Raw genomic sequence first — 25,093 nt, 5'->3', positions numbered from 1 at the left:
GATATATGAATATAATAGCCTTAATAAGTTGTATATATATTTTTTTAGATATCCTATATAAATACCCATATATATGTGTGCATATGTGTATATATTTGTATACAATACATGTATATATAGGCCTATCTATATTTCTTTTAAGTTTGTATATGTATGCATACATGTTTTGCTATTTTTTTTAAGCTGAGGGTAGGTGCGTGTGCTTGTATATGTGTGTGTCGATGCGCCACTGTGGCCTTGAGAAAGGGTGTGTGTGTTCCTATGAGTGTAAGTGTGTGCGTGCATAAATATGTGCACATATTTATGTATATGTGTGTGCGCGTGTGGATAAGAGTGTCTATGCATTGAATGCGTACACATGTATAAGTGGGTAGGTGCACAAACATGAGTGCGAATGAGAGAGTGTTCATGTATGTATGTATGTGTATGTGTGCATCTTAGGTTTGGGAGCATGTGCATGTGGGTGCGTGTATAAGAGTGTGTGTGTGTAAATATGTTATTAAAGGTGCCAAATATGTGTGCATTTATAGATATATGTGTATTTTTGTGTGTACCTATGTATGTACGTGAGTGCTTATGTATAGGTGTGTATGTATGTATGTATGTCTATATACGTGTGTACATTAGTGCGCCCAAAGCATAGGTGTGTGTGTGTAATTTGGAACGAGAGTGAGAGAGCATGTGTTTAACAGTGTGTGCATGTATATGTGAAAAAGTGCCCGTGTGTCGAGGGTGCGAGAGAAAGGATGTGTGTGTGTATATTTTATGTATATGTGTGTGTAGTGTGCATGTGAAAGAGATTGTTGCGAGAGAGAGAGAGAGAGAGAGAGAGAGAGAGAGAGAGAATGTGTGTAAAATAAGAGAGAGAGAGAGAGAGAGAGTGGCCATGGGCACTTCAAAACAAAGTCCCAAGATGGAGTATCCAGGCTATCTATCCACAAAAGCTCCCATGTAACTCTGTGCCTCGAATTTGGGTACCTTTGGCTTGACTTGCCGTTGCGGTTGTTCCAGAGAGGGATAAGCTTCTTTTCGCTGGCCTCCTGCGCACCAAAGGAGGGGCCACAAAGGCACCCATATAACTCTATGCTTATAGCCCGGGTACCTTTAGCTTGACTTGTTGCTGCCGCACCAGAGCGAGAGAATGAAAACCTTTGAGCTTTCTGTTGCTGTCCAGCCACCGAGAGGGAGAGAGAGAGGAGCTTTGAAGCTTAGCATGGCCTTGGAGCTTGTCACCACAAAGGCACCCATGTAACTCGATGCTTAAAGTGTGGGTACCATGGGCTTGGCTTGCTGTTTTGATGCATAAACGAGCAGAGTGAGAGAGAGAAAGTCTGTCGTGTGGCCTGCACACAAACGGAGAGAGGGAGAGAAGGAGAGAGAGGGGGGGGGGCCACAAAGGTCCCCCATGTAACTCTATGCTTGCCAGTCTGGGTACCTTAGACTTGGCTTACTGTGGCTGTCCAGAGAAGAGAGGGAGAGAAAGTTTTCTTCATGTGCGGGTGTGGACTGCACCAGCGTGCCAGAAGGAGAGAGAGGGGGGGGGGGGGTCTTCAAAGGGTGTGTGTGTGTGTGTGCTGCCAGCGTGAGAAGGGGACAGGAGGTGGGCTGGTCAGCACCGCAAGGGAGGGCAGGCGGTCTTATTGGGGGCGGCTGCACCAGCGCACCGCGCGCCCTGCAAGGAGACCGAGAGAGAGAGTGAGGTGATGGGGGGTGGCTGGCGGCCGCGTGGCCTGCCAGCCCCCTTGAAAAAAAAAATTATATATATTTTTTATATAGAGGGTGGTCCCACCCTCCCAAGATGGCAGCCCAACAAGCACATGTCGCGCCTTTAAAACAGCACTCCGCTTGGCATTCAGGTCCGCAAGAGCCCAGCACAATGTCATTCTTCACTAACCCCTACCTTGCAACCTTGCCATGGATTTGTTTGTTTCCCCTTGTCAGCTTCTCCGATCGTGGCACATGCTTACGTAGGTCACTTCATCTGGAAGGATGCCCTCATGCTACATTTGTTTGAAACAAACTAAAACACCTCTCTCTCTTACTTTCTCTCCCAATTTCAAACTCGCTTCTCCCTCTCTCCCTCCCTCTATTTTTTGTTTGTGGGGGGGCATTTACTCTTACCAAGCTAGTTTGCAAAGAGTATACTACGTGAAGGGCTTGCCAAGTGGGTTTTGGGTTGCAGTAGGTGAAGGGCTTGCCAAGAAGGTTAAGGGGTTGCCAAGCAGATGGCCTACAGCGACAAGCAGCGAGAATTTCGCACCAAAAAGGATGCTTTATATGGGCTCACAATGGCTGGGGTGAACCCGCGCGACCTTCTAGACAAAGACATTCCAAAAGAGCTGTGGCTTGCTGTCCTCAAGGAGTTACACTCTGGGAAAGGAATTATCAAGGCAAGACTTGTTCGTGAGACGAGTTTAAGGAGGCAGTGAGGGCTTTGCATTGAGCAGTGTATCAGGAGGAGAAAATTACAAATGGTGAGTTGAGAAGTGCCTTTACCAAAGGATTAGCATTACATTTTGGCACCCCCGACCATGCCTCTAGGAAACGAGTTGCATGGGCAATGTTTGCAGAGGAGGCCATGAAGATGTCAGCTACATGCGGGGAACTGGAAAAGAAAAAGAGACGATGGCTCTCGACAAGCCTTGCATGCGATGAGCTAGAGGCTGGGAGCATGTTAACTATAAATACCAGCATAGCACAGTGGGGCAGGGACCTCCGCTACATGCGACTTGGGCTTTTACTGGCCAGTTGTAGATGATGTTGACTCTATGGGCATGAGTGTAGAGCCTCTTTTTTCTGAGGTAAAAGAGAGGATGCAATCAGTGCACAAACAACAAAATATGCTTATGAAAAGATACAACACAACTGGTACGCCAAGGAGGGTTTCTTAAAGGCAGTGAAAAAGCTGAGGGGGAAGCTTGCAAATCTTGAGGAGACCTTGGAACCCACTGTAGATGAGTCAGCAAGGTTGAAGATCTTGTGCCAGATTGAAGCTCACAAGGAACAACTTGGTGAGCTTGAAGAGGACGTCGGAGCTGAAAATGTTCAAATGCATGTTTCCAATGCCCAGGGACAACCTAAAAGCGTTAATATGTTGGTGCATGCATGTCCATGTCCAGAAGGTGCAAATTGATATGGTATTTGTTTTTATGTAGGATTAGCCAAAAAGCATCGAGGATGAGCTGGCTAGGCTACAAGGGCAAGCTCAATTCTTGATGCGTGCTTGTGATTGTGGACCATTCTTCGTATGGATTGCCCCTCCAGTACCAAAAGTGGTTGGCAACAAGAGGATGCTGATATTTGAAGCTACAGAATGCTCAGCTTGTGGCATGGGGTTTGCCAATGACGATATGGTAGGAGTATGCATGCTGCCTTGCAGACATCCTTATCATTGTATTGTTTTGGTATGTTGTGCTGGATGGGGGACAAATGCATTGAACCAGGCTACAACGAGCACATATTGGAAGCAGCCCAAAGAAAAAATTTTGCTGCAATTTGATGTCGCATCCAACCAATACTTTTAAAACACCCAAGAGTAAGATACATATTGCTTGTTGCTTTTGTAAATAATTCCATTCTAAATTTGTGTTAGTTTGATTAGGCCTTGTGCTAGCAGGTACTAAAATTAGCCTAGCAGTAGCTAGTAGCTAGCTAGCTAGGTAGCCTCAATAGTATCATGTAAGCCAACTATCTATCTAGTAGCAAGCTTATGTAACTGGCCAGTTGGATAAATGCTACCTGTCTAGTAGCAAGCTTATGTAACTGGCCAAGTGGATAACTGCTACCTTAGCTTACATGATACTATTCAGGCTATGCTAGGAAGTTAAACTAGCTGGAAAGGCTAGCTAGTCAAGGTACCTAGCTAGCTTAACTAGCTAGAAAGGCTAGCTAGTCAAGGTCTAATCTAGTTAAGCAAGCTAGTTAACCTAAGCTAGTTAATCTAGTTAAGCAAGCTAGTTAAGAAATCTAGCTAGCTATTAAGCTAACTAAGATATCTAGTTAAATAACTAAGCTAGCTAGTTGGCTGGCTTGTTTGTTAGTTTATTGGGTAGCTAGTCGGCTAGTTGGCTAGTTGGCTAGCTAGCTGGGTTCTAGCTAACTACTAGCTAGCTAGCGACTACTAACATGTTAGCTAGCTAGCTACTACTAACATGTTAGCTAGCTACTATCATGTTAGCTAGCTACTAGAATGATGTTAGCTAGCTAGCTACTACCATGTTAGCTAGCAACGAGCACGATGTTAGCTACTACCATGCTAGCTAGCTACTATCATGTTAACTAGCTACTACCATGTTAGCTAGCTAGCTACTATCATGTTAACTAGCTACTAGCATGATGTTAGCTAGCTACTATCATGTTAACTAGCTACTACCATGTTAGCTAGCTAGCTACTATCATGTTAACGCTAGCTACTATCATGTTAACTAGCTACTAGCATGATGTTAGCTAGCTACTATCATGTTAGCTAGCTAATTGGCTAGCTAGCCAACTAGCCAACATGCTACTAGCATGTTGGCTAGTTGGCTAGCTAGCCAATTATACTAGCATGTTAGCTAGTTGGCTAGCTAGCCAATTAGACAGAATTAGACAGCTAGGCATCTAATTGGCTAGCTAGCCAACTAGCTAACTGGCTAGCTAACATGATAGTAGCTAGCTAGCTAGCTACTACTAGTTAGCTAGAACCCAACTAGCTACCCAGCCATCGAACTAGCTAGCTAACTAGCCAACTAAGAAGCCATCCAACTAGCTAGTAGCCAGTTAGGTAGGCAGTCAACCAGCTATACCCAGTTATTGTAGGCGACCCACCACCTAGACAGCTAGGCATCTAATTGGCTAGCAAGCCAACTAGCTAACTAGCTAGCTAACATGATAGTAGCTAGCTAGCTAGTGGTTAGCAAGATCCCAACTGGCTAGCCAATACATCTAGCTAGCTACTAGCATGTTAGCTAGCTACTAGGATGCTAGTAGCATGTATTGGCTAGCCAGTTGGGATCTTGCTAACCACTAGCATGTTAGCTAGCTACTAGCTAACATGATAGTAGCTAGCTACTAGCATGTTAGCTAGCTAGTTAACATGCTAGTAGCTAGCTAGATGTATTGGCTAGCCAAGTTGGGTTCTTGCTAACTACTAGCTAGCTAGCTAGCTACTATCATGTTAGTTAGCTAGTTGGCTTGCTAGCCAATTAGATGTCTAGCTATCTAGGTGGTGGGCTACCTATAATAACAAGGTATAGCTGGTTGACCGCCTACCTAACTGGCTGGCTAGCTAGCTAGTTGGGTTCTAGCTAGGTTCTAGCTAACTACTAGCTAGCTAGCCAGCCAGCTACTAGCTGGCTGGCTGGCTAGCTAGTTGGATTCTAGCTAACTACTAGCCTTCTATATCATTTATACTTGAACACTTTCAATTGGCATATTTATACTAATATTTTTGTAGGGCATAAAAATTTAGGAGCTTTATTTATTGTTAATTGATTTTGATGCATTGCTTACATATCCACTTAGCCTCCTCATGGAACACTTTATTGGGCACAAAAACTTTGAGAGCTTCACTAATATTTTCTTTAACTTTGACACACCAAGACTTAAACACTAAAGTGTCATAAGATATGCAAGATAGTACTAGTATATGAAGCTTTATTCAAACATTTGTATGGTATTTTTTTCCTTTTAAAGTTATCACATGTATTTTGATTCATTACACAGATAAGTTGCTCCATTTTCCTTACATTTATATTATTTGACATAATACTATTTCCATTTCTTGCCTTATGTTCACTTTTTCTCATAATTTGTTTAACACTAGTTTGGTCTCGAGGGTTTGGTACCAAAATAGGACACTACAGTGTCCTTTTGACTAAGTTTTGGATAAATTGGTGTGTGCATTTCAAAAGGTTTTTCCAAATTTCCTTTTGTGAACTTTTACTACATTAATAAAAGTTTCTTTAAAAAATAGCTCTATTTAATTTTGACCTTTCCATGATAGTGATATAGACCCATAAAGAACACCCGCACACAAACTGCAGACAAGATTCTAAAAGAATAGGTGAAATGGGCTTTCAAAAAAATAATGAACATTGTAAAAGAAATCCAAAACCAATCTTGATAATCATATTGTATGATTCTACAAGTTTCACATCATATAAAATTCTTCCGGTGGCCATTTAAATTCTCTAAACTCACATGGGCGTGATATTGAGTTTACATGCATTGTAAAATAATAAATATACATCACAATTTTTAAGCCAAATTAAGACATAAAATCATATATCTACATGTATTTCATTGATTGAATACATAAAATAATGAGAGTTGATGTTTATAAAAAGTATGAGTTGGAGATTTTATCATACTACGCACACAAAAAAAACTCGCTTTTATGTAAATAAGATTTTAACTACAAGATTGGTCATTTGTTCTCAATTTTATGTAAATTATATTATCTTATAACTAAGCTTTTATTTGGAATACAATTTAAGATCTGAATTTTGCTTCATATGGTTGTGTGGTGAAGTTTTAATGTTTTCAAAGAATAGTGCGTACATAAGTTCTCAAAAGAAGACTATATTTAAAAGCTTTGTGCTACATTGGAACTCCAAAAAATCTCCATTTGCATGAAATTACTATGTAGATTCAATTTGAGTAGTTTTTAATTTTCAATGAAGAGCTAGCAAAGGTGAAATTATGCCTCTCCGTCAGCATATTAAAAACTAAGCTTTTTTGTTCATAAGTTATTGTGGGCATAAAAATAGTTCACTTTATTTTGCACACTTCATCACTACGGAAGAAGCGTACAAACCTGCGAAAGAGTCAACATTCGTGTGCGTCCCATTCCACCCATACTACGATGAATTTTGTGATAATTTGGTATCCCATTGCACCAAATTAACACCAAACTAATCCTTGTGACACTTAAGTAGATAGACGAGATCACCCTGTTGCAGTCCTCGACACCCCATTGTGGATATATCAACCAATAGACAGAGAACAGAATGTTGGTCACTGTTATGTTTGGCCAAAGGTTCATATGAGCAATAAAGATCTAAAACCTGCTGTGCTGTGTGATGGCTACAGAGAAAGCTGGTGGTCCTGTTGGCACTCTACTTGCCGGACCCACGCATGCACATTAATTGGGATGATATAAATAGGGCCAAGCCTAGGCCCACATCCTTAGTCACAAGGAAACTCCGTTTCAGAGCCTATCGGATCAGAAACTCTATTTCCAAAGTTCTCCGTATCTTGTTTCCTTCATGCCGTTTCTTGATGGAACTCCCAAGGCTGCAGACAAAATATAACTATGTGGTTTCCAAGAAGCCGTTTCTTATCTGGGCAGCAGCTAGAGAGTAGGTAGAGAGTCTTGTGCTTCATACACACACACACACATACACTTCTTGAATGCGCTGATGAGAAGGAGTCTTCTGTTGCAAAAACGTGAGTGAGAGAGAAGCTGTTGGGTGTGTATTAGCTGCCGGTGTTGCCCACAAAGCAGCAGGACCACTGCCCTATCCATGCATCACACATCGGATTTTTGATAGACTGCAAGACGTTGTCCATGAGATGGAGGGCCCCACACACCATACAGCTGATACTTCATTGATATGTTCCAGCTCTCAGTACCATATTGATCTCCTTTAGCAGAAGATGGCTAATCTTCATCATCGACTTGCTACCATCACTTTGGAGACCAAATTTGCCTTACTTTCTGTCAGAGCAAGTCAAAGACCTTGCTAAAATGCTTGGAAGAGAGCTGTATGTCCCTAAATGTGGTTGTTCATACCATAGAGAATCCTGCTGATCTACTCACCAAGGGACTTCCAGGGCAAAGCTTTGCACATTGTCGTGAGCTATTGGGCGTTGGGTAGTCTGTTTTCTACTCATTTGTGTACTCTAGTGTTGTACATACGTACCCCATTTTCTTAAAGTGCCATATTGGACTTTAAGTGGGAAATTGTTGGGGTATAAAGCCCATATGGCCGGGATAATGGCCGGGCGCCCATAGCTTGTATATTTACTTTCTCTTGTGAATAGAACACTAACACTTCTAACCCTATCTTCTGTGCGTGCTCTAGCTTAGCTTCACCGCGCATCGCTCCTGCAGCTCGTATGCGAAAACAAGAACACTAAAAAGCAAAAGAAAGCAAGGTATCTTTTTGGAGCATGTATATAAGGAAGTGTTTGGAGAGATGTTATCACGCTTGGAGTCGGCAGAGACAGGAGCAACACTCTTTGGATGAAGTAGATTTTGGGCAGAGTTTTTTTCAAGGCCAACTAGAGCCAGATAAAGATGAAGACGGTGCTTGGATCCGACAGTTAAGAAAAGATGGGGATGTGGATGAACAAAGGATGATAGGGTATGCCTTGTGTGTACATAGCGGTTGCAGCAGGTTGCGGTGCACTAGGTTAGTGTCAAATGTTCATTAGGAGAAAAGGGCAGTCTTTGGTTGATGCAGATACAGGTGATCTAGGGTTCAAGGGAGCAAGGTGATGCACATGCAATGTGACCTTGATGTGGCATGAGTGTGATTGCAGATGGTGTATGTTGGATGCTTGGGAGTAGGTAAGAAAGTGGAGAGATGTGGAGTTTACTGAAGAGTGCACGGAGGGCCAGAAATTGATATTAGAGGCCTATTAGTAGGAGGTGCTTGAAGCAGATCAGAGGGGTTGTAGGATGCAAAATATACTAGAAGAGTTGGGCTACAAGCTAGTCCAGACAGCTGCGAGCACAATTGGTGCACACATGCACCTTTATTCAATCGTCACACGAACACAACTTATGAGACGTGACGGATTAGGAAGTCGTAGCCAGAGGAAGAGTCGTGGATGTTGCCGGTGATGCGGTCGACGCCATCAATAACGCGACTGCAGTTGGCGATGAGGGTGTTGAGGGCGATGCTGGCGTTAGTGCAGGTGGTGCAGCCGACCACGCCGCAGATGTTCACAGACGCGATGCCGGATTCGCACATGGTGGTGCAGCCTGGTGTGCCCTCCACGCAGCATAAGATGCCATTGTTTCCCAGCATCGTCAGATAATCCACACATGTCTGTGCCTCCGCGACCGAGGGGGATGAATCGCTAGTGAGGCAGTTGATATTCCAGCTCTTGGCTCTTAGGGATTGCCAAAAGTACAAGGCTAAGGTTTAGGATTAAGCCTAGAAGATCTCCTGGGCTTCAATGCAGCTTTCTCAGTAGCTGCCCCTGCAGCTTTATGTAACGAAGGGAAGAGCCTCTCGTACTCTGACTCAACCCTTTCAGAGCTGCTACAAAGGTCCAAATCTGAGCGCGGACTAGGATCTGGAGGTGAGGATGGGTGAGCCGATGACGAGGGAAAGTCGGGCGGATCTCTGCGTTTGTCATCCTTGCGTAGGGGCTTGTTCCAATTTTAGTGTGTGAGAGAGAGAGAGAAATGAAATGAAATGAAATGTTATATTAACGTCTTCAAAAGGCCATAATGACCTATGAGACCAAAAAGTTACATCATGGTGGATCTGATACAATGTCTGGATAAAAAACCAGAAAATGAAAAATAAAGATGATACTACTGGCACCTAGAAAAATGAAACTGGAACCGGAAGGTAAACAGAAACCCTTATAGGGTGTGAATATAGTGAAGGGGGGGGGGGGGGGGGGGTACGCTATGGAGGTGAGTGGAGTACAATGAGGGGATACAATATCATGTGGGACGGGGGGGTACACTATGGAGGTGCCTCCATCTCATAATATGTGCCGCATCGGACGCTGGCGGATCTCCTCAATATCCTCTGTGGTCAGCACCTTGGAGAGGCTAAGGAGGGCGCTCCGCCATAGCTAGGGTTGCAAGAGCTACCAAGAAAGAGAGTGAGAGAGAGAGAGAGAGAGAGAGAGAGAGAGAGTAGATTGCACGTACTCAAAGGTAAAAGCTTAGATTGATAATGAAAGGATACAAAGGGTGTTGCATATAAAGGCGGATACATGGAGGGGAGTGTGCCACATAGGCTCCTCTATGTCCACACAACTCTAGAGTGCATTCCCACATGTCACTGCTTGAGCTAAAATACAATCTTTAGGACCTAGTTATTAAGCAATTTACAGTGGGTGGCCCTTATTGTCATGTCTCTGGTCCCGACAAGCGTTCTTCTCAGCAGCCTCTGCCTTTCTTCCCTTCCTTTTCATTGGTGTGTTGTCCTTCGGGCTCTCGATGCCGCGCTTTTTGTTTTTCCACCTCGTCACTAGCGCACCAAGTGTTTCGTACATTGTAGGGTGATGGGGGGGGATGGCTGGTGGCCGCGTGGCCTGCCCCTTGAAAAAAAACTTTTTTTACATTTAATAAGGGTGGTGACCACCCTCCGAAGAAGGCAGCCCAACGAGCATTCATCATGCCTTTAAAACAGCACTGCAATTGGCCTAAATGTCCGCAAGAGCATTGCCCAACAGAATGCCATTCTGCACCAATCCCCACCTTGCAATCTCGCCATGAATTTGTTTCCCCTTGTCAGCTGCTTCGATCGTGGCACATGCTTTCTTGGGAAGCACTGGGCAAACCCCCCGAGGGATTCACTACTAGTAATAATGAGGAGACGTCACCTGTGTGTGTCAAAAATATGAAAAGAGCCCCTATATACGGTGAATATCAATTTAATTTAAACTTTCTTTGCGATCCTTATTCTTTACCATACATTAATGGATTGCACGGGCAAGGATATTGGTAACGTCCTTTCCCAAGCAAAGTTTTATGGCCATCGGACCATGTCTTGTCGGTATAGTGTCATACCCTATGGCAAAGTATGCCATAACGCCACTATGGCCATATATCAAAAATTGGCATAGGGTATGACACGAGCCTAGCCCAACGAGGTCGGATGGTCATGAAACATTGCACGGACAAGGATGCTGGTAACGTCCTTGCCCATGCAAAGTATCATGGCCATCAGACCACGTCTTGTCGGTTCGCTTTTTAGCTGCTGCGATTGTGATAAAGTGTTTGAAGCGTTCTTGCCCATTCAATTCAAATATTTGAAGGCCAGTTTCAAGGTTCAGGATATCATTTACTTTCTCAAGAAGGCGAGGGCACGGTCAAACACTTTGCACACACGACATGAAGAGATAATCTAAACCAAATTAATAAAGAAATACAGGAAGGGGCGCCAACAAGTTCAGGGCCATTACTTCTTGTGCAAGAGCGCTCTAGTTCCCCATCTCTTTGTTCGCTTTTTAGCTGCAGTGATTGTGATACAGTGTTTGAAGCAATCTTGCCCATTCAATTCAAATATTTGAAGGACAGTTTCAAGGTTCAGGATATCATTGACTTTCTCAAGAAGGCGAGGGCATGGTCAAACACTTTGCACACATGACACAAAGAGATAATCTAAACCAAATTAATAAAGAAATACAGGAAGGGGCGCCAGACCTAGGTCAAAATAACTTAGGCTTTTCACATGTGGGCGGGCATTCTTCAAAAAAAGGATAAATCCCAGGAAATGGGCTACGACTAATACACTTAGAACACTTCCGAGCCCACATTCCGGCTTGACACGTATTTACATTGCGGGTTTTGGCTTAAAAATAATGTGACATGTGTTTGGACTTGCCGTGACCGCTCGTAGCACTGGGAACGTCGAGGGCCATCCTGTACCTCCCACTCTGGAGGAATACCCTCAATCCCGCAGTGTCTGCTGGGCCCAAGAAGGAGGAAGCCTGTAGGGCGCATCCTCCTCCGCATCATCATCCGGAACAAGTAGATAAATCTATGGTAGTACCCGCAATGTCCCATGAAGCCTTTTTGGAGACAATGTGGCCCAATATTTTGCCTTGTCTGACCATAAAAACGCATTTCTCAGGATTTAAACAAATCTTGTATACTCTGCATTTCTCAAATATTAGCTTTAGGTGCTCAACATGCTGAGCTCGTTCTGCGGAATGTATACACAAATCATCCATATAGACCTCCAGGAAATCACGTAGATATTCCTTAAACGCATGACTCATTAGCCTTTGAAATGTGGCAGGTGCGGGCATTACAGGTCTCGTGTTTGTGCATATGCTGTACGTGAGCGGATTTCAGTCGCTGGTTTCTTGTTTGCATCCGGATTGGCAGACATTTTGAGCTTTGTTGCTCACATGTATATGACTGTGGATATATGCACATGAGCTTGAGTTACGCTCAGAGACAGGTACTGCATGACCTTGGTTGAGTTCAGTGGTTGGACACATATTCGCAGAGTCTTATGCATGTTTGAGTGTGGATTTTGATGCGTATTGGATGCTCATGGTCTTGAGCTTACAGGCAGACTTGGTTATTGGGTTTTATAGCCGTTTTGCTGCCGGAACTCTGGCGAAATTTTTCCAGGAATTTTATGCGTTTTGGTTGTTGCGATCCAGGTTGTGATTGCAGGTAGCACTCAAGGTTTACGTGCAATGTTCTCTGCACGTGGGAGATTAGTGCGTGTATGCATCGATACCGCACAGTGTGAGTTTGGCGATTAGCTCACGGGTGAGCGTAGCGATTCGTTCACAGGTACAGGATCTCATAGCGATTGTCTCATAGATTCACATCTCGGTTTTGCCATATTTATAGACATTTGGCAGGTGATTTTGATCAGTGATTTGGCCTTCTAGTGTGCTACATGGTTCTCATGGCAGAGACAGGTGATCGATCAGATTGTGACCTCTCACAGATGCGCATGTTTGATGGGTCAGACTTTGCGGCATGGAGAGAGTGTATGCTTGTTGCATTGACACAGCGAGGGTTGCATGGACCATTGAGTGGTGATGCAGGTAGACCTTCTAGTATGTCTGACGATCAGTGGCAGGAGCTAGATGAGACGGCATCATCTACGATCAGCTTGCACCTTGTGGAGTCTATTTTTGCTCTGTCTCCGCTTTGCTTTGGCTTTAGCTTCCCTTATCTTTGCTTCAGCAATGGCTTGTTCCTTCATCTGCTGAACGGCTAGCTTCCTGCTCTTGGCTGCATGCATATGCTCAAGCATCTCATTGGTTAACGGCTCATGAAAACGTTTTAGACGGCTTCCATTTATGAAGGTACCCATCGGTTCTCCATCTAGTGTTTCCAATCTCATAGCCCCGCCATTTGAGATCTCAATAAGGTCATCTGATCTAGGGAGAGGATAACGGTTCTTAATAGTCAGCTTGTTCAATCTTTTGTAATCTTCTCCAAGTATTGTCCTTCTTTCTCCTAAGCAACACAGGTGCACCCCAAGGTGATTTACTTGGACAGATCTGGCCCATCCTCAAATAATCTTCGAGTTGTTTAGCCAACTCATCTTCCTCAGCTTGGCTCATCCTATAAGGTGAAATACTGACAGGATGAGCACCAGGGATCAAGTCAATATCATGATCTACTGCCCGTTCAGGTGGTAAACCTGATGGCAGTTCCTTAGGAAATACATCTTGAAACGAATCAAGTATCTTCTGTAATTCTTTGCTTTCAAACACACTTAATTCATTCACATCCATGGAAGGGATGAGAAAAGAAGAAAGTGGGATCAATACACAATGGAAAGCGGTGTATAAAGAAGAATCCATTATATTTCCAAAATCATTAGTATTTACAAGAGGTCCCTGAGAGGGATGAATACAATCACCTAAAATACTATACTTGGTGTCCCTATGCTGAAAAGAAAAAATATGACTAGACTAATCTATCTGGACGTCAAGAGTCTCAAACCACTCAATCCCTAATAACAAGTCTACATTTTCCAGATGCATAACATAGCATTCCAGAGTATCTTTGTAGTCCTGAATCTGGATTGGAAGCATCTCCACTTTGTGATCCCAAACTTGTCTGCCCGCAGGTAGACGTACCTCATAGGTATGGTCGCTGAGTGTCGTATCAAGACTCAATTTCTGCACAAGTTTGTAGTTAACAAAGTTATGCGAACTGCCAGGGTCTAAAAGAATGTGAATTTTATGGCCATTCACTTCTCCATAAACTCGGAGAAGATCATGCATGCCAAATACCTTAGAATTGAACAGACAATCAGAACAAGTACTAGGGCGAGAAAGTACAGTAATTGACGTACCTGTCAAAGACAACTGGTTAGCTGCCTTTGGCTTGGGTCCTGCATTTGACTTGGTACCCTTTTTCTTTGGGCACTCGTTACGCATGTGTCCTTTTTCTTCGCAGATAAAACAACGTCCTTCCTTCTTGAGCTTCAAAGCCCGAAGAAGTCGTTTCTTCTTCGTTGGTGTAGAACTTGTATTCTTCGAAGATTGGTCCGAAGACTTGCCTTCAGTCGTGTTAGCCATAGGTGCGGAGAACTTTCTTTTATGCTTGTTCCCCTGCTCGGTAACGGGTTTCGACTTGGAAGAGACCATCGTATCATCATAGATACGAGCTGAATGAATGGCCTCGTCCAATGTTTTACATTTGTTATTTTTAACCTGTAATCGGTACGAGTCTGGTAAACCAGCTACGAAAAACCCCAAAAGAGTAGTGGGATCCATCTTTGTAGCTTTCATCTGCAAGTCACGAAATTTCTGGAGGTAGACCTCATAAGTGAGGTGCTGCGAGGTCATGGTCAAAGCTAAAAACCGGGCAACAACATCATAGTCATCCTCTTTCTTGAGTAATTCTTTCTTGAAAATGTCTTCAAATTGTGCCCAAGTCGTTGGCTTTGGGTTCAGTTCCTTCCACCAAAGCAAAGCTTTGCCGGACAGGAAACCTGCTGCTAACTGTATCTTCTTTCCATCATCATATGGATGAAACTGAAAGTGAACTTGCCACTTGTGTAGCCAAGTGTCCACGATCTCCTTGGTTCTCTGCTTTTGCTCGTCCCCGAACGGTTCCGGAGTAATATTGGGGCCTAAAGCAGAAGCCAAGGTATCCATTCCCGAGAAAGTAGAGAGGGTAGTGGTCAATAGAGCGATGGAGTTCTGCAAAGCCTGCATCTCGGCTGCGATTTTTTTTTTTTTTTTTTCTGGAAAAAAGATCCTTCTATTAGTTAATGAGAAAACGCCATATGGCTACAAAGCTCACCTCGCAAGGAGGGATAAAACACAATGAACACCTGAGCTCCCCCCCGTGGCTGGCCGCTCTCTGGGGGGGGCTACCTAGTAATACATGAAGGAGGTGAGAAAAGCCAAACTGGCGGCCGATAGTGCCAACTGACATCCTCGTCCCTCGCGGTGAGGAAAGGGCCAGGCTGCCAAGTGCGGAGGAAAGCCTTGCGGCGCCCTCTCATGCGATCCGAGTCTCCCTGGAGTTTCCCCCAGTGTCCTCTCAAGGTGTGGATGATGTCCACCCAGAGGGCCTGTATGACCTCCGCCGGTGGAGTCGTCTGGTGGTCAATGGCCTCCTTGCATCGGGCTCTCCATATGTGCCAGGCCGTCATGCTGCTGATCAACTCCCATCTCTGCCCGACCCCCTCCTGAGAGGCTGCCGAGGAGAAGTCTGGTGTCGGAACCACCGCCATCGCCCTGTCAGAGACCTGGATGGTCACACTGCCAGGAGCGTCCTCATATCCAAGTGCAGGGCCGCTATCCGTGGCCCAAGCTACCGCACCCCATGTCACCAACATCTCCCCTGGAGAACCTGCAAAAACCATCCTGAGAGCGCGCTGCCAGACCTGCTGTGCCTGTGGGCAATCCCATAAGCAGTGCCGCTGTGACTCCTGCGCATGATCCCACCGAGGGCAGGACGCTGGGTGTCTACCAAAAGCAAGCCAAGCCCCCACAGCCAATCCTCTATGCGCTGTGAGCCAGAGAAAAAGCGTCACCTTCCGAGGACGGAAGCTGGCCCAAAGGCGCTGCCAGAAGTCCCTAAGAAAGGCAGGGGAGAGCCCCTGTCGCCGCCAATGCTCGGCCGCTGCCGGGGTGCTCTCTATCCTGTGTCTCTGAATCCGCCGCCCCAGCCTCGCTGTGTACTGAAAAAAGGGAATGGCAGGGCTGGTAGGAGCCGAGTAGGGATCTCGCCAAAACCACTCCCCTGGGTCCCACTGAAGACGAATAAGAGGCTTGCTATCCCAAGCCCAGAGTCTCCAAGAACAATCCTCCCCTATCGAGGCCGGTGAGGGGTCTACATACCACTGTCTCTGATGAAAGCCGACCACCCGAACCCTCTGAAGGATACAACCCTGGAACCCATCCAAATCTAGTCGTGACCTCTGAAGCTGGCCACCCTCTCCCACCTCGAAAGTGAGTGGGGCGACTCTCTCCGCTGTGCCGCAGACCGCTAGGAGGATCTCATGCCGAGTAAAGACACCCATCCACTGTGGAGGTGAAGGGTCCTGTACTGGGGTCCGCCACTCCCGGGGGATGGCCGCCTCAATATCCTGTCTCATCAACTCTCTGCCCCTCATCCCACTGAGTCTCCTCTCCTGAGCCTCTGGAGGCAGCTGCTGAAAACATATCCAGTCGTCTAGGGACTGGGCTGGGCCGGAGCTCAACGGGCCCCACGACACGTGAGACCGCGAGCCAACCATATGGCCACTGGGGAGACGAATCAAGGGGTTCCAGATCAATGGCTGCCTCAGGCGCTCCTCATCGGTGCCCGGGGGAGTCTGGAAGAGTGCAGGCCTCAGATGCGCCCAGGCCCTCAGAAGGCTGGCTGCAAAGCGCTCCTCGAAGCCAAGGCCCACTCCTCTGGAGCGCTGCTCCGTAAAGATCCACCTGATGCTGGGGTTCCAGGGGCCACTAAGAGACGGAGTGCGGCTGAGCATCCTGGAAACAAGAAGCTCCTTCCACGGCTCAACACCTGGCAGGAGACCACGAACTACCAGCTTGCCAAGCAAAGCTCGGCTTTGGCAAATAGGATCTACAATGCCCAAGCCGCCTCTCTCCCTCGGCTGAGTGATCACAGCCCATGCCACCTTTGCCCTAGCGGGTCGCCCATCGCCTCCGGACCAAAGAAAGTTCCTGATGAGCCTCTGCACCTGGCCGATGCACGCCCGAGAGAAGGCCCAGCAGGAAGTGATGTACCACATGGTAGCGAGCAGAACCTGGTTGGCCACCACTACGCGGCCAGCCAGAGATAAACGAGCAGTACTCCAATACAGAAGCTTCTTCCGAATGCTCAGAAGAAGGGGGGCTATTTGCTGCTCCGGAGATATATCAATGCCCACATAGCAGCCCAGATAACGCACTGTAGTGCCGGGGGGCAGCCACTGAAAACCATCAACTGGCCTCCAAGTCGGGGGGGGCATAGAACTGACCCACAGCCCACACGACTTGTGCCAGTTGATCAAAGCGCCCGAGGCTCTGCAAAACCTGTCCATGGCTGAGGCGAAGCGGCGGAGGTTCTCCTCACCTCCCTGAAGATAGACAGCAGTGTCATCCGCAAACTCCGAGTCTAGGAGCTCCTCCGAGGTGCGGATGGGAAGCTGGAGGCCCCTCAAACCTGTATCCTGCGCCGTCAAAAAGGTGCTCATGGCCTCCGCCACAAAGAGAAAAAGAAAGGGCGCCAAGGGGCACCCCTGCCGCACCGAGCGCGAAAGCTGGAACCTCTCACCGCACACACCCTGTATCAGCACCTGGCTATGAGCCGAAGTGTAGAGTGCAGATACCCCACGGATCCACTGAGGGGGGAAGCCCATCCTCTCCATAGTGCCTTCCAAGAAGGCCCAGTCCACCCGATCATATGCCTTCTCGAAGTCGAGAAGGAGCACCGCCAAATCCTCCTGCCGCAATCTAGCCAAGGCCGTAGCCTCCCAGAAAGAGAAAATGTTATCCAGAATGCTCCGATCCTGGATGAAGCCTGTCTGCGTGGAGTGGATGATGTCCGGAAGGTGAGGCTGAAGCCGCCTGCTGATCGCCTTAGCTAGGACCTTGTAGGCCGTGCCTAGCAAGGTGATCGGTCTCCACTGTCTAATCTCCAGTCTGTCTCCGCCCTCTTTGGGGATCAAGTGAATCAACCCCTCTGCAATGCTGTCCGGCATGACTCCCGTCTCCATAATCTCCTGGAAAGCCAATCTGAAGCCCCTATGAAGGAGGCCCCAGTACCTCTGGAAGAAAGCCACTGAAAGACCGTCCTCTCCTGGGCATTTGCCCCGCGGTAATGCCTGGAGAGCCTCCTCCAGTTCCGTATCCGAGAAGGGGGAGAGAAGGGAGTGCTGCAGATGGGCCGGCACAACCGGTCTCGTGAAGCTCCAGACTGCCTCCCTAGCCTCTCTCACCCTGTCGTCTGCCGGCTCAGCAGAGAGAAGAACCCTGTAAAAATCTGTGGCTATCGCCCGCACCCTGGGGGGATCCACCACTACCTGGCCATCAGCCTGACGAAGCCGCCTGAGACCCTCTCGCCTGAAGCGAGGCCCAGTCGCCTCAAAGAAATCCCGAGTCACTCTATCTCCAGCCTGAGTCCAAAAAGAAGACCGAGCATGGAATCGGAACTCCACCCGCCTCTCCTCGATGGATCTGATCTCAGTGCGAGCTGTCTCCATCTGCTCAGAGATCCAAGGGCTCAGAGGATCTCTCTCCTGGAGTCTCTGGAGAGACGCTAAACTCCTCCGAAGGCTCCTCTCCTGCTCCCTGAAGGCCTCCAGACGGTCCAAGGCAGCCAGTCTGAGCATCCGACTGATCTCCTGCAAGCCACTGGCAAGATCACTGGCTGCCGAGCCTCTCCTGAACTGTAGCTCCTGCCAGACCTGCTCAACTCTGAGCGCGATCTCAGGCTCCTCTATGAGACAATCAGGAATCCGGACGCTCTGGCCACGCTCTCCTCTCGTAGGGTCCTCAATCTGGAGAAGCACTGGGAAGTGGTCTGAAAAGGAGGAGCCAGCAAGTATGCCCACAGTGCCGCCTCTATCACAGGCCCACTCATCAATGTAGAATCTGTCGATGCGGGAAAGGTTAACGCCTGTGGCTCGTCTATCCGAGCGCGAGAAAGATAGACTCCCCTGCAATCTGCCAAACTCCGGGAGAGTCCACGGATCCTGGCCTCTCACCTGTAGCACTAGCTCCTCCCAGGCAGCTAGCTCTGGCCCATGAATGGTCTCCTGGCTGCCCCCCATCCTATCCTCTGCGTCCTCCAGCATGTTGCAATCCCCTCCTAGGCACCAGTGGTCTGCCAAGGGGAGGGACTGCCTGATGGTGCTCCAGAACTCGGCTCTCCCGGACGCCCCGTTAGGGGCGTAGAAGTTGAGGAAGCCAATGCGGTCTTCCCCAACCCGAAGGATGACCCACTGCGCTCGACCCTGAACCAGAGTGCCAGAGTCCACAACCTCAGAAAGAAGCTGCTCGCTGACTGAGATGCATACTCCGCCCTGGTTCCCCTGGGGGCCATATGCCGGGGACCAAAAAGTGTGACTCCTGCCTGGCAAGATCTTCCCGCAGATGCGGGTACGCCCGGCAGAAAGGTGGTGCTCCTGGATGAGAAGAATATCTATGGGTCCTCCAACGAGAGCCCTCTGGATCTCCTGACGAAGTCTGCCCCGACCAATGTGGCAGCGGTGTCCACCGAGACCCTGGATGTTCCATGAGAGGATCCTCATGGATGAGCTGAGGCAAGTGAAGAAGCCGCCACTGGCTCACCCCTCTCAGCCGGCCCGGATGATCTGCCCTCCACTCTAGGAGTCTTGGGCGCCGGCTTGGAGGGAGAATAATCACTGTCTGTCCGGGTGCGGAGTCTCTCCAGAAAGAGGGTGACCTGTGTCTGAGTCCAGCTCCACTCCGCCTTCGCCCTATCCAGAGCATAGGCGTGAGACCAATCCTCTGCATATAAGTACCTAAAGGAAGGCTGCACCCTCGGGGCGGCATGGAGGAGAATTAGTAGCACCGCCTCAACTGATGTGTGGACCGGATCCACCCGCCAATCTCCTATACCAAACAGGCTCATGCGGGCTGAGTGAAGTCTGGTCTGCAGTAGATCCGTGAGCCCCAGGTCGCTGAAGTGGTGAGAAAACTCCAGTATCTGGTCACGCAGAACTTCCTCTACAGAGCTGCAATCCCAGGCTGTGTCTGGGGCAACGCTGAGAGGAAAGGAGAAGGCCACCATGCTGCTCACCACTGAAGGAGAACGCGAGGGATGGCACACCACGCAAACTCGCAGGGGCGCGACCAGAGTCTCGAATGGGCCAGCATCCAGCTGGAGGCACCTGAAAAAACTGTAATCCACTGGTAGCCCCATCACTCGCGGGGGCCCCCCAGGGGAGGCTGGGGCGAACTCTGTGGCGGGTGAAGCGAGGATCGCCATCTCCACCGGCCCGGAGAGGCGGTGAAACAACCGCTGGACTGAACTCTGGCCTACCCAGCTGCGCTGCCCCGGGGCAGTGGGTGGTCTGGCGAAGTATCCTGGAGAGGCTGAGGGAGGGATGGGGGCGCGCGGCGAGGAAGGGGGAGAGCGAGGGGAGGATGGCAAGGCATCTGCCAGAGGATAGGAGTCAGGGGGGGCCGCCGGGGGGAGGAGGGAGGGGGGGGGCGGGGGGGGGAGGGGGGGAGGAGGGAAGAGTGCTCTCCGGGTGGGGGGGAGGGGAGCCGGGGGTCGCAGAGTGCGGCCGGGGATCCTCAGGGAACTGCTCCAAGGAGGGGGCGGGGCCCCCCGCGGGGGGAGGCGGGAGTGGGGTCTCCACGTGGGAGACTCCTCCATCGGCCTCAGCAACGGGCACTGAGACTGAATCCTCGTCCATCGGGGTGGGACCTACCGGCCGCCTATCCCTGACTGGAGCATAAATGCGGGTAGGTGCCTGTGGGCCAGCCGGAGTCGCCCGTCCACCATCCTGTCCGCCAGCCTGCGCTGCCTGCTGGCGTCTGCGACGGTCCCTGCGAGCCGGGCGTTTCCGCCGGCGAACCTCCTGCCAGCCTCCAGCCTCCTGAGTCTGTGCGGCATCCTCCGCCGGAGCCTGCTCGTCCGATGGTGGCGCCTGCTGTGACGAGCCAGAGATGTCCGGTCTCGGAGGTGGATGGCCACCTCTCGGGTCTCCCGCAGGGGGTCCAGAGGCAGCAAAGCGTGAAGGATTAGCCCCCTTGCGGGGACAGGAGCGTGCGAGATGGCCCATCTCCCGACATATGAAGCACTGACCGGGGAGGCCCGAATACTCCACGCGCTGAATCAGATGTCCTCCAGAAAGACAAGGGAGGAGGATCGTCTTCGGGAGGGACTCCGGTGACGAAACAACAACACGAATGGCCGGGAGTCCTGCTGCCCGAGCAACCACTGAAGCCGCGGTCTGTGGCACCTCCACCACCTGCCCGAAAGCCTTGCCTATGGCCGGCAGGAGGGGCAAGTACTCCCTTCGGAGACCTGGAAAGCAGACGGTGATGGGGAATCCAGTCGCGCCTGCCAGTGGATCAGACGATGGGTCGAAACCGTGTGTCCATCGCGCCAAGAACGCCCGAGAGGAGCGTAGGGCAATGGGGCTCCGAGCCAGCACCCTCTGAGCTGCTGGAGGGGACTCGAACTCCACCTGGTAGTAGCCGCGGCCTAAAAAATCCACGCTGACGATTCTGGCAGTCTCGCCGATGAGGCTACCCTGAAGTAGGTCGCGTAACTCTCTCCGCATTGGGCGGCTACCCACCACCTTGCAAACCAAGGAGGAGGCCTCCAAAGAAGAAACTGAGGACGCGAGAAGCTGCTGCTCTGCATCTGAGAAGTCTAGTCGAAGACCTGTATCGGTCGGGGCTGACGGAGAGGCTGCCATGGAGTCCTCCTAGGGGAAAAAGACCAGGTACTGGCTGAATCGACGAGACGAACCCAAGAAAGACCACGCCACTCCGCTGAAGACGCCGAAAAACAAAAAAGGGGGGGGATGGGGGGGCTGAGGCAGGGAGATAGGGAGAGGCAGGGACGGGGGGCGGAGAAGCCGACGACGCAAGGAGGGGGGGGAAAAGGAGGTGGAAACAGGGGGGCGGGGGGGAGGGAGAGAGGCGGAGGAAGAAAGATGGCGAGGGGGGGGGCTGCGCAGAGAAGGCGAGAAAGGGGGGGGAAGTGGAGGGCGGCGCGGAAGAGGGAGGCCGGGGGCGGAAGGGTGAAGGCGGAGGGGAGGAAGTGCTGCGGGGACAGGCGGGTGAAGGAGGAGGGGGAGGAGGCGGCGGCGACTGCGAAGGGGGAGGCGCAGGGGGCAGCGGGCTACACGCGCTGCAGCGAAAGGAGGAGGGGGAGGAGGCGGCGGCGACTGCGAAGGGGGAGGCGCAGGGGGCAGCGGGCTACACGCGAGCTTCTTCGCCTCTCGGCTGCGATTTGTGCCTGACGTTCCGTCGAAGAAGCTTCGAGAGCTACTTTGAACTCTTGGAAATCTGATTTTGACACAAACTCGTCAAAAAGATCGGCATCAGTGCTTTCCGTAGCCGGCAAGCCTTCGCGTTCCACGAGGGGCTCCAACTCTAATTCTTGGGTCGACATCGTGAAGAGGGTACGTGGAGACAAAATTTGGTCTTTGCACAACAAAAGTGCACGGGAACTTGAGAGCTTGAGAGCTTGAAAACTTGAGAACTTGAGAACTCGAGAGATGTGTGGCAAGAAGCCCACTAGAGGGGTTTATAAAGGTTTCCCAAAAGCAAAAAAAAATGTCGAAAAGCTAGGCTTAGCTTTTGCTTTAGCTTTTGTGTTTTTTTTTCTTGAATAATATATATATATATATATATATATATATATATATATATATATATATATATATATATATATATATATATATATATATTTAATATATATATATATATATATAGATATATATATTCTCTTGTCTTAAAAAAATAAAAACCTTGGAAACCTTAGAGAGGGGAAGACTTTTAAACCTTTTTTAAAAAATTAAACTCCCCCCAAAAAAAAAAAAAAACGAAAGCACTAAAAATATGAATGCTTTCCTTGCGTTTTTTTTTTTTCGCTTCCCTCCTAATCTGCTGGCGTCTCCTGTCGGCCAATTCACATGGCGGTTGCTGGCGTCACCAAGCTGCGGTCGTGAACCACTGCCGGCCGCCTGATCGCCGTCGACGGCTGTTGCTGACAAGCTGTCCTGCGCCTGCAAGAGTCCGCGTGGGCCTGGGTATGGCAGCGTGGCTGGGCTGGCTACGCAGGCCTGGTCGCCTAGCGTAGGCCTGGGCTGGCCTGGGCGCTGCCCGCGTTGGCTGCGTAGGCCTGGCCTAGGCGCTGCCTGGCTGGCTGCGCAAGTCGCCTGGCTTGGCAGGCTTGGCCGCCCGACTGCCCTACAGGCCCAGTCCGCCAGGTGACGCACCCGCCCGCCTACAACTTGCCTGCGTGCCTGCCATGACTACAGAACCCCGCCAGCTCTTCTCTCGCTCTCTCTCTCATGCGCTCAACGAAAGCAACGTGCTTTTTCTCTCTCTTTTTTTTCAGTTTCTCTCCCTGCAGGTCATGCGACTGCACAACAAACTTTCTCTTCCTTGCAAAAGTAATCAACCCTATTACACTACCATCTCCCATCATCAACATGGGTTTCTTTGATAAAGGAAAAACACATACCAAACTGAAAACTGCAGTATGCACAGAAAAAACAGCAAGCTTTTTTAACACATACCGTACTTCGACCTCTTCTTCTCTACCTACCGACTTGCACGTTCACGAGGTATGCTCTGATACCACTATCAAATCCCCACGGATCCCCTCGTGATCGATCTTGGTTCGAACTCGAATCCTGCAAACAAACGAACAAACAACAAGCAAGGGGGTGCAGGCCTGACTCACCTCCCAACCATGACAGCCGTGGGCGAGCCCACAGTCTTGGCTGTCCCCACCGAGCCACGAGCTGAGCTAACTAGGATGACGTACCGACCAATCTCCTCCTCGTGACGTCCCATACCGTCACGAAGCTGCCCTCGCGGGCCTCGAGACTGCTGTCGGCCTCGGCTGCATAAAGCAGGTGCACGTCTGCACTAGATCCAGGCTCCAAGACCATAGAGCTCTCACAAACTCGCGAGACTCTCTATATACAATAACTAACCTTGGCCACCCTTTTATAGGCTCTTGGCCGGTCATCGGGCGTCCACACTTGGCCGCCCGCCCGTCCATACTTGGGTGCCCGCCCGTTAGTATATCCCTAACTCAGCTCGTCAATCAGCCTGCCTAGTTCCAAGCTTCCCCAAGCCTCGAAACTAGTCTTGCATGCGTATAGCACACGGTAGATACCCACTGTGCACATGACAGGTATGAAGCCTTGATGGTGTACAGACGAGAATATGAAAAGATAGACACCTGCCATTGGCAAAGAGTTGAAGAGATAGATGCCAACCACATCGAGAGAGAGCTGAAGAGATTGAATTGCAACTTCAGCAGAGAGTTGAAAAGATTTGAAGCCGAGCACATGAAGAATTGAAGAGATTGAAGCTGAGGGAAAACGGCAACAAGCACTTGTGGCCGAATGGAAGCGGACAGACGAGGAATTTTGCCCATGGAGGAAGAAGCACAAACAGCATGGCACAGACAAGACGTGGAACACATCTAGGAAATTCCAAGGGAAGTAATAAATCAGGCTGTAATTAAAAAGTTTTCTCGAATTCTAGAACCACAAGATAAAGCTAGCTCCAATTCTAGTAATTGCTAGATAAAGCCTACATTGACATTGGCATTGTTTAGTCAATTTTTGACATGTGATATGAGCATACCTCTATAGAACGATGGCTAAGGAAAAGGTGTGGATATTGATGCTTCAAATCATTGAGGGACCCTTCCACGGACTTTTTCAAAACATTTACTTCTCGTTGCCATGTAACTGTCCTTGTCCAACATTTTTTTGACTTAAGGAGAGAAACATATTAGCATTAATAAGGCAATTAATCAAGGTGATTCCTAACTCAATTTCTCTCCCATATACTAAACATGCAATTTAATTACCTTTATCAAAAAATAACAACCCAATTTTGAAAATCGTTTCCTACTTGCAAAGCAACCCAACCTAGATGCAAATGTTGGCTACTGAGAATCAGGAAGGATATTGTTCCTGTATCTATGCAAAACTAGTTCAATATTATCGAATCTTGATAAGTTCTCCCACTCAATGATGGCTGTCCCAAATTCATCGAGGCAAATACTCTTGATTTTCAAGCCAAAATTATCCCAATTGACCTTGGTTCTCAAGGACTGCACAATGGTTGGAGTAATTCTTGCACATATAAAGTCTTGAAAGAATAAAACCTGTTCAGCTCCAAAAAAAAAAGCATATAATTTGAGCTTCTACATCCATTTCTGTATGAAGATATTCCATATTTTTAGAAACCATGA

At 48.8% G+C, this 25,093-nt stretch overlaps 1 protein-coding gene across 5 annotated transcripts in view; it reads right to left on the bottom strand.

Annotated features, from left to right (window-relative positions):
• Nucleotides 1-857: 857 nt before the first annotated feature.
• Nucleotides 858-25,093, bottom strand: part of LOC147619914 (type 2 DNA topoisomerase 6 subunit B-like) — a 50,446-nt gene continuing 26,210 nt past the window's right edge. For 3 of the 5 annotated variants that reach the window (XM_086825768.1, XM_086825766.1, XM_086825769.1), the window contains exons 5-7: nt 24,808-25,006; nt 24,478-24,592; nt 858-1,290 (exon numbers count right to left, since the gene is read on the bottom strand). In XM_086825768.1, coding sequence (XP_086681894.1) covers nt 24,564-24,592; nt 24,808-25,006 — 228 coding nt within the window. In that variant the 3' untranslated portion in view covers nt 858-1,290; nt 24,478-24,563. The remainder of the gene's footprint in view (nt 1,291-24,477; nt 24,593-24,807; nt 25,007-25,093) is intronic. The other 2 variants (XM_086825767.1, XM_086825770.1) reach the window with 2 other exon arrangements.

This window comes from Cibotium barometz, chromosome 32, assembly GCF_041138505.1.
Source record: "Cibotium barometz isolate CiBa-2024 chromosome 32, ASM4113850v1, whole genome shotgun sequence".
NCBI lineage: Eukaryota > Viridiplantae > Streptophyta > Polypodiopsida > Cyatheales > Cibotiaceae > Cibotium > Cibotium barometz.
Note: the sequence above shows the minus strand (reverse complement) of the source record. Positions and strands in the feature narration are given on the sequence as shown.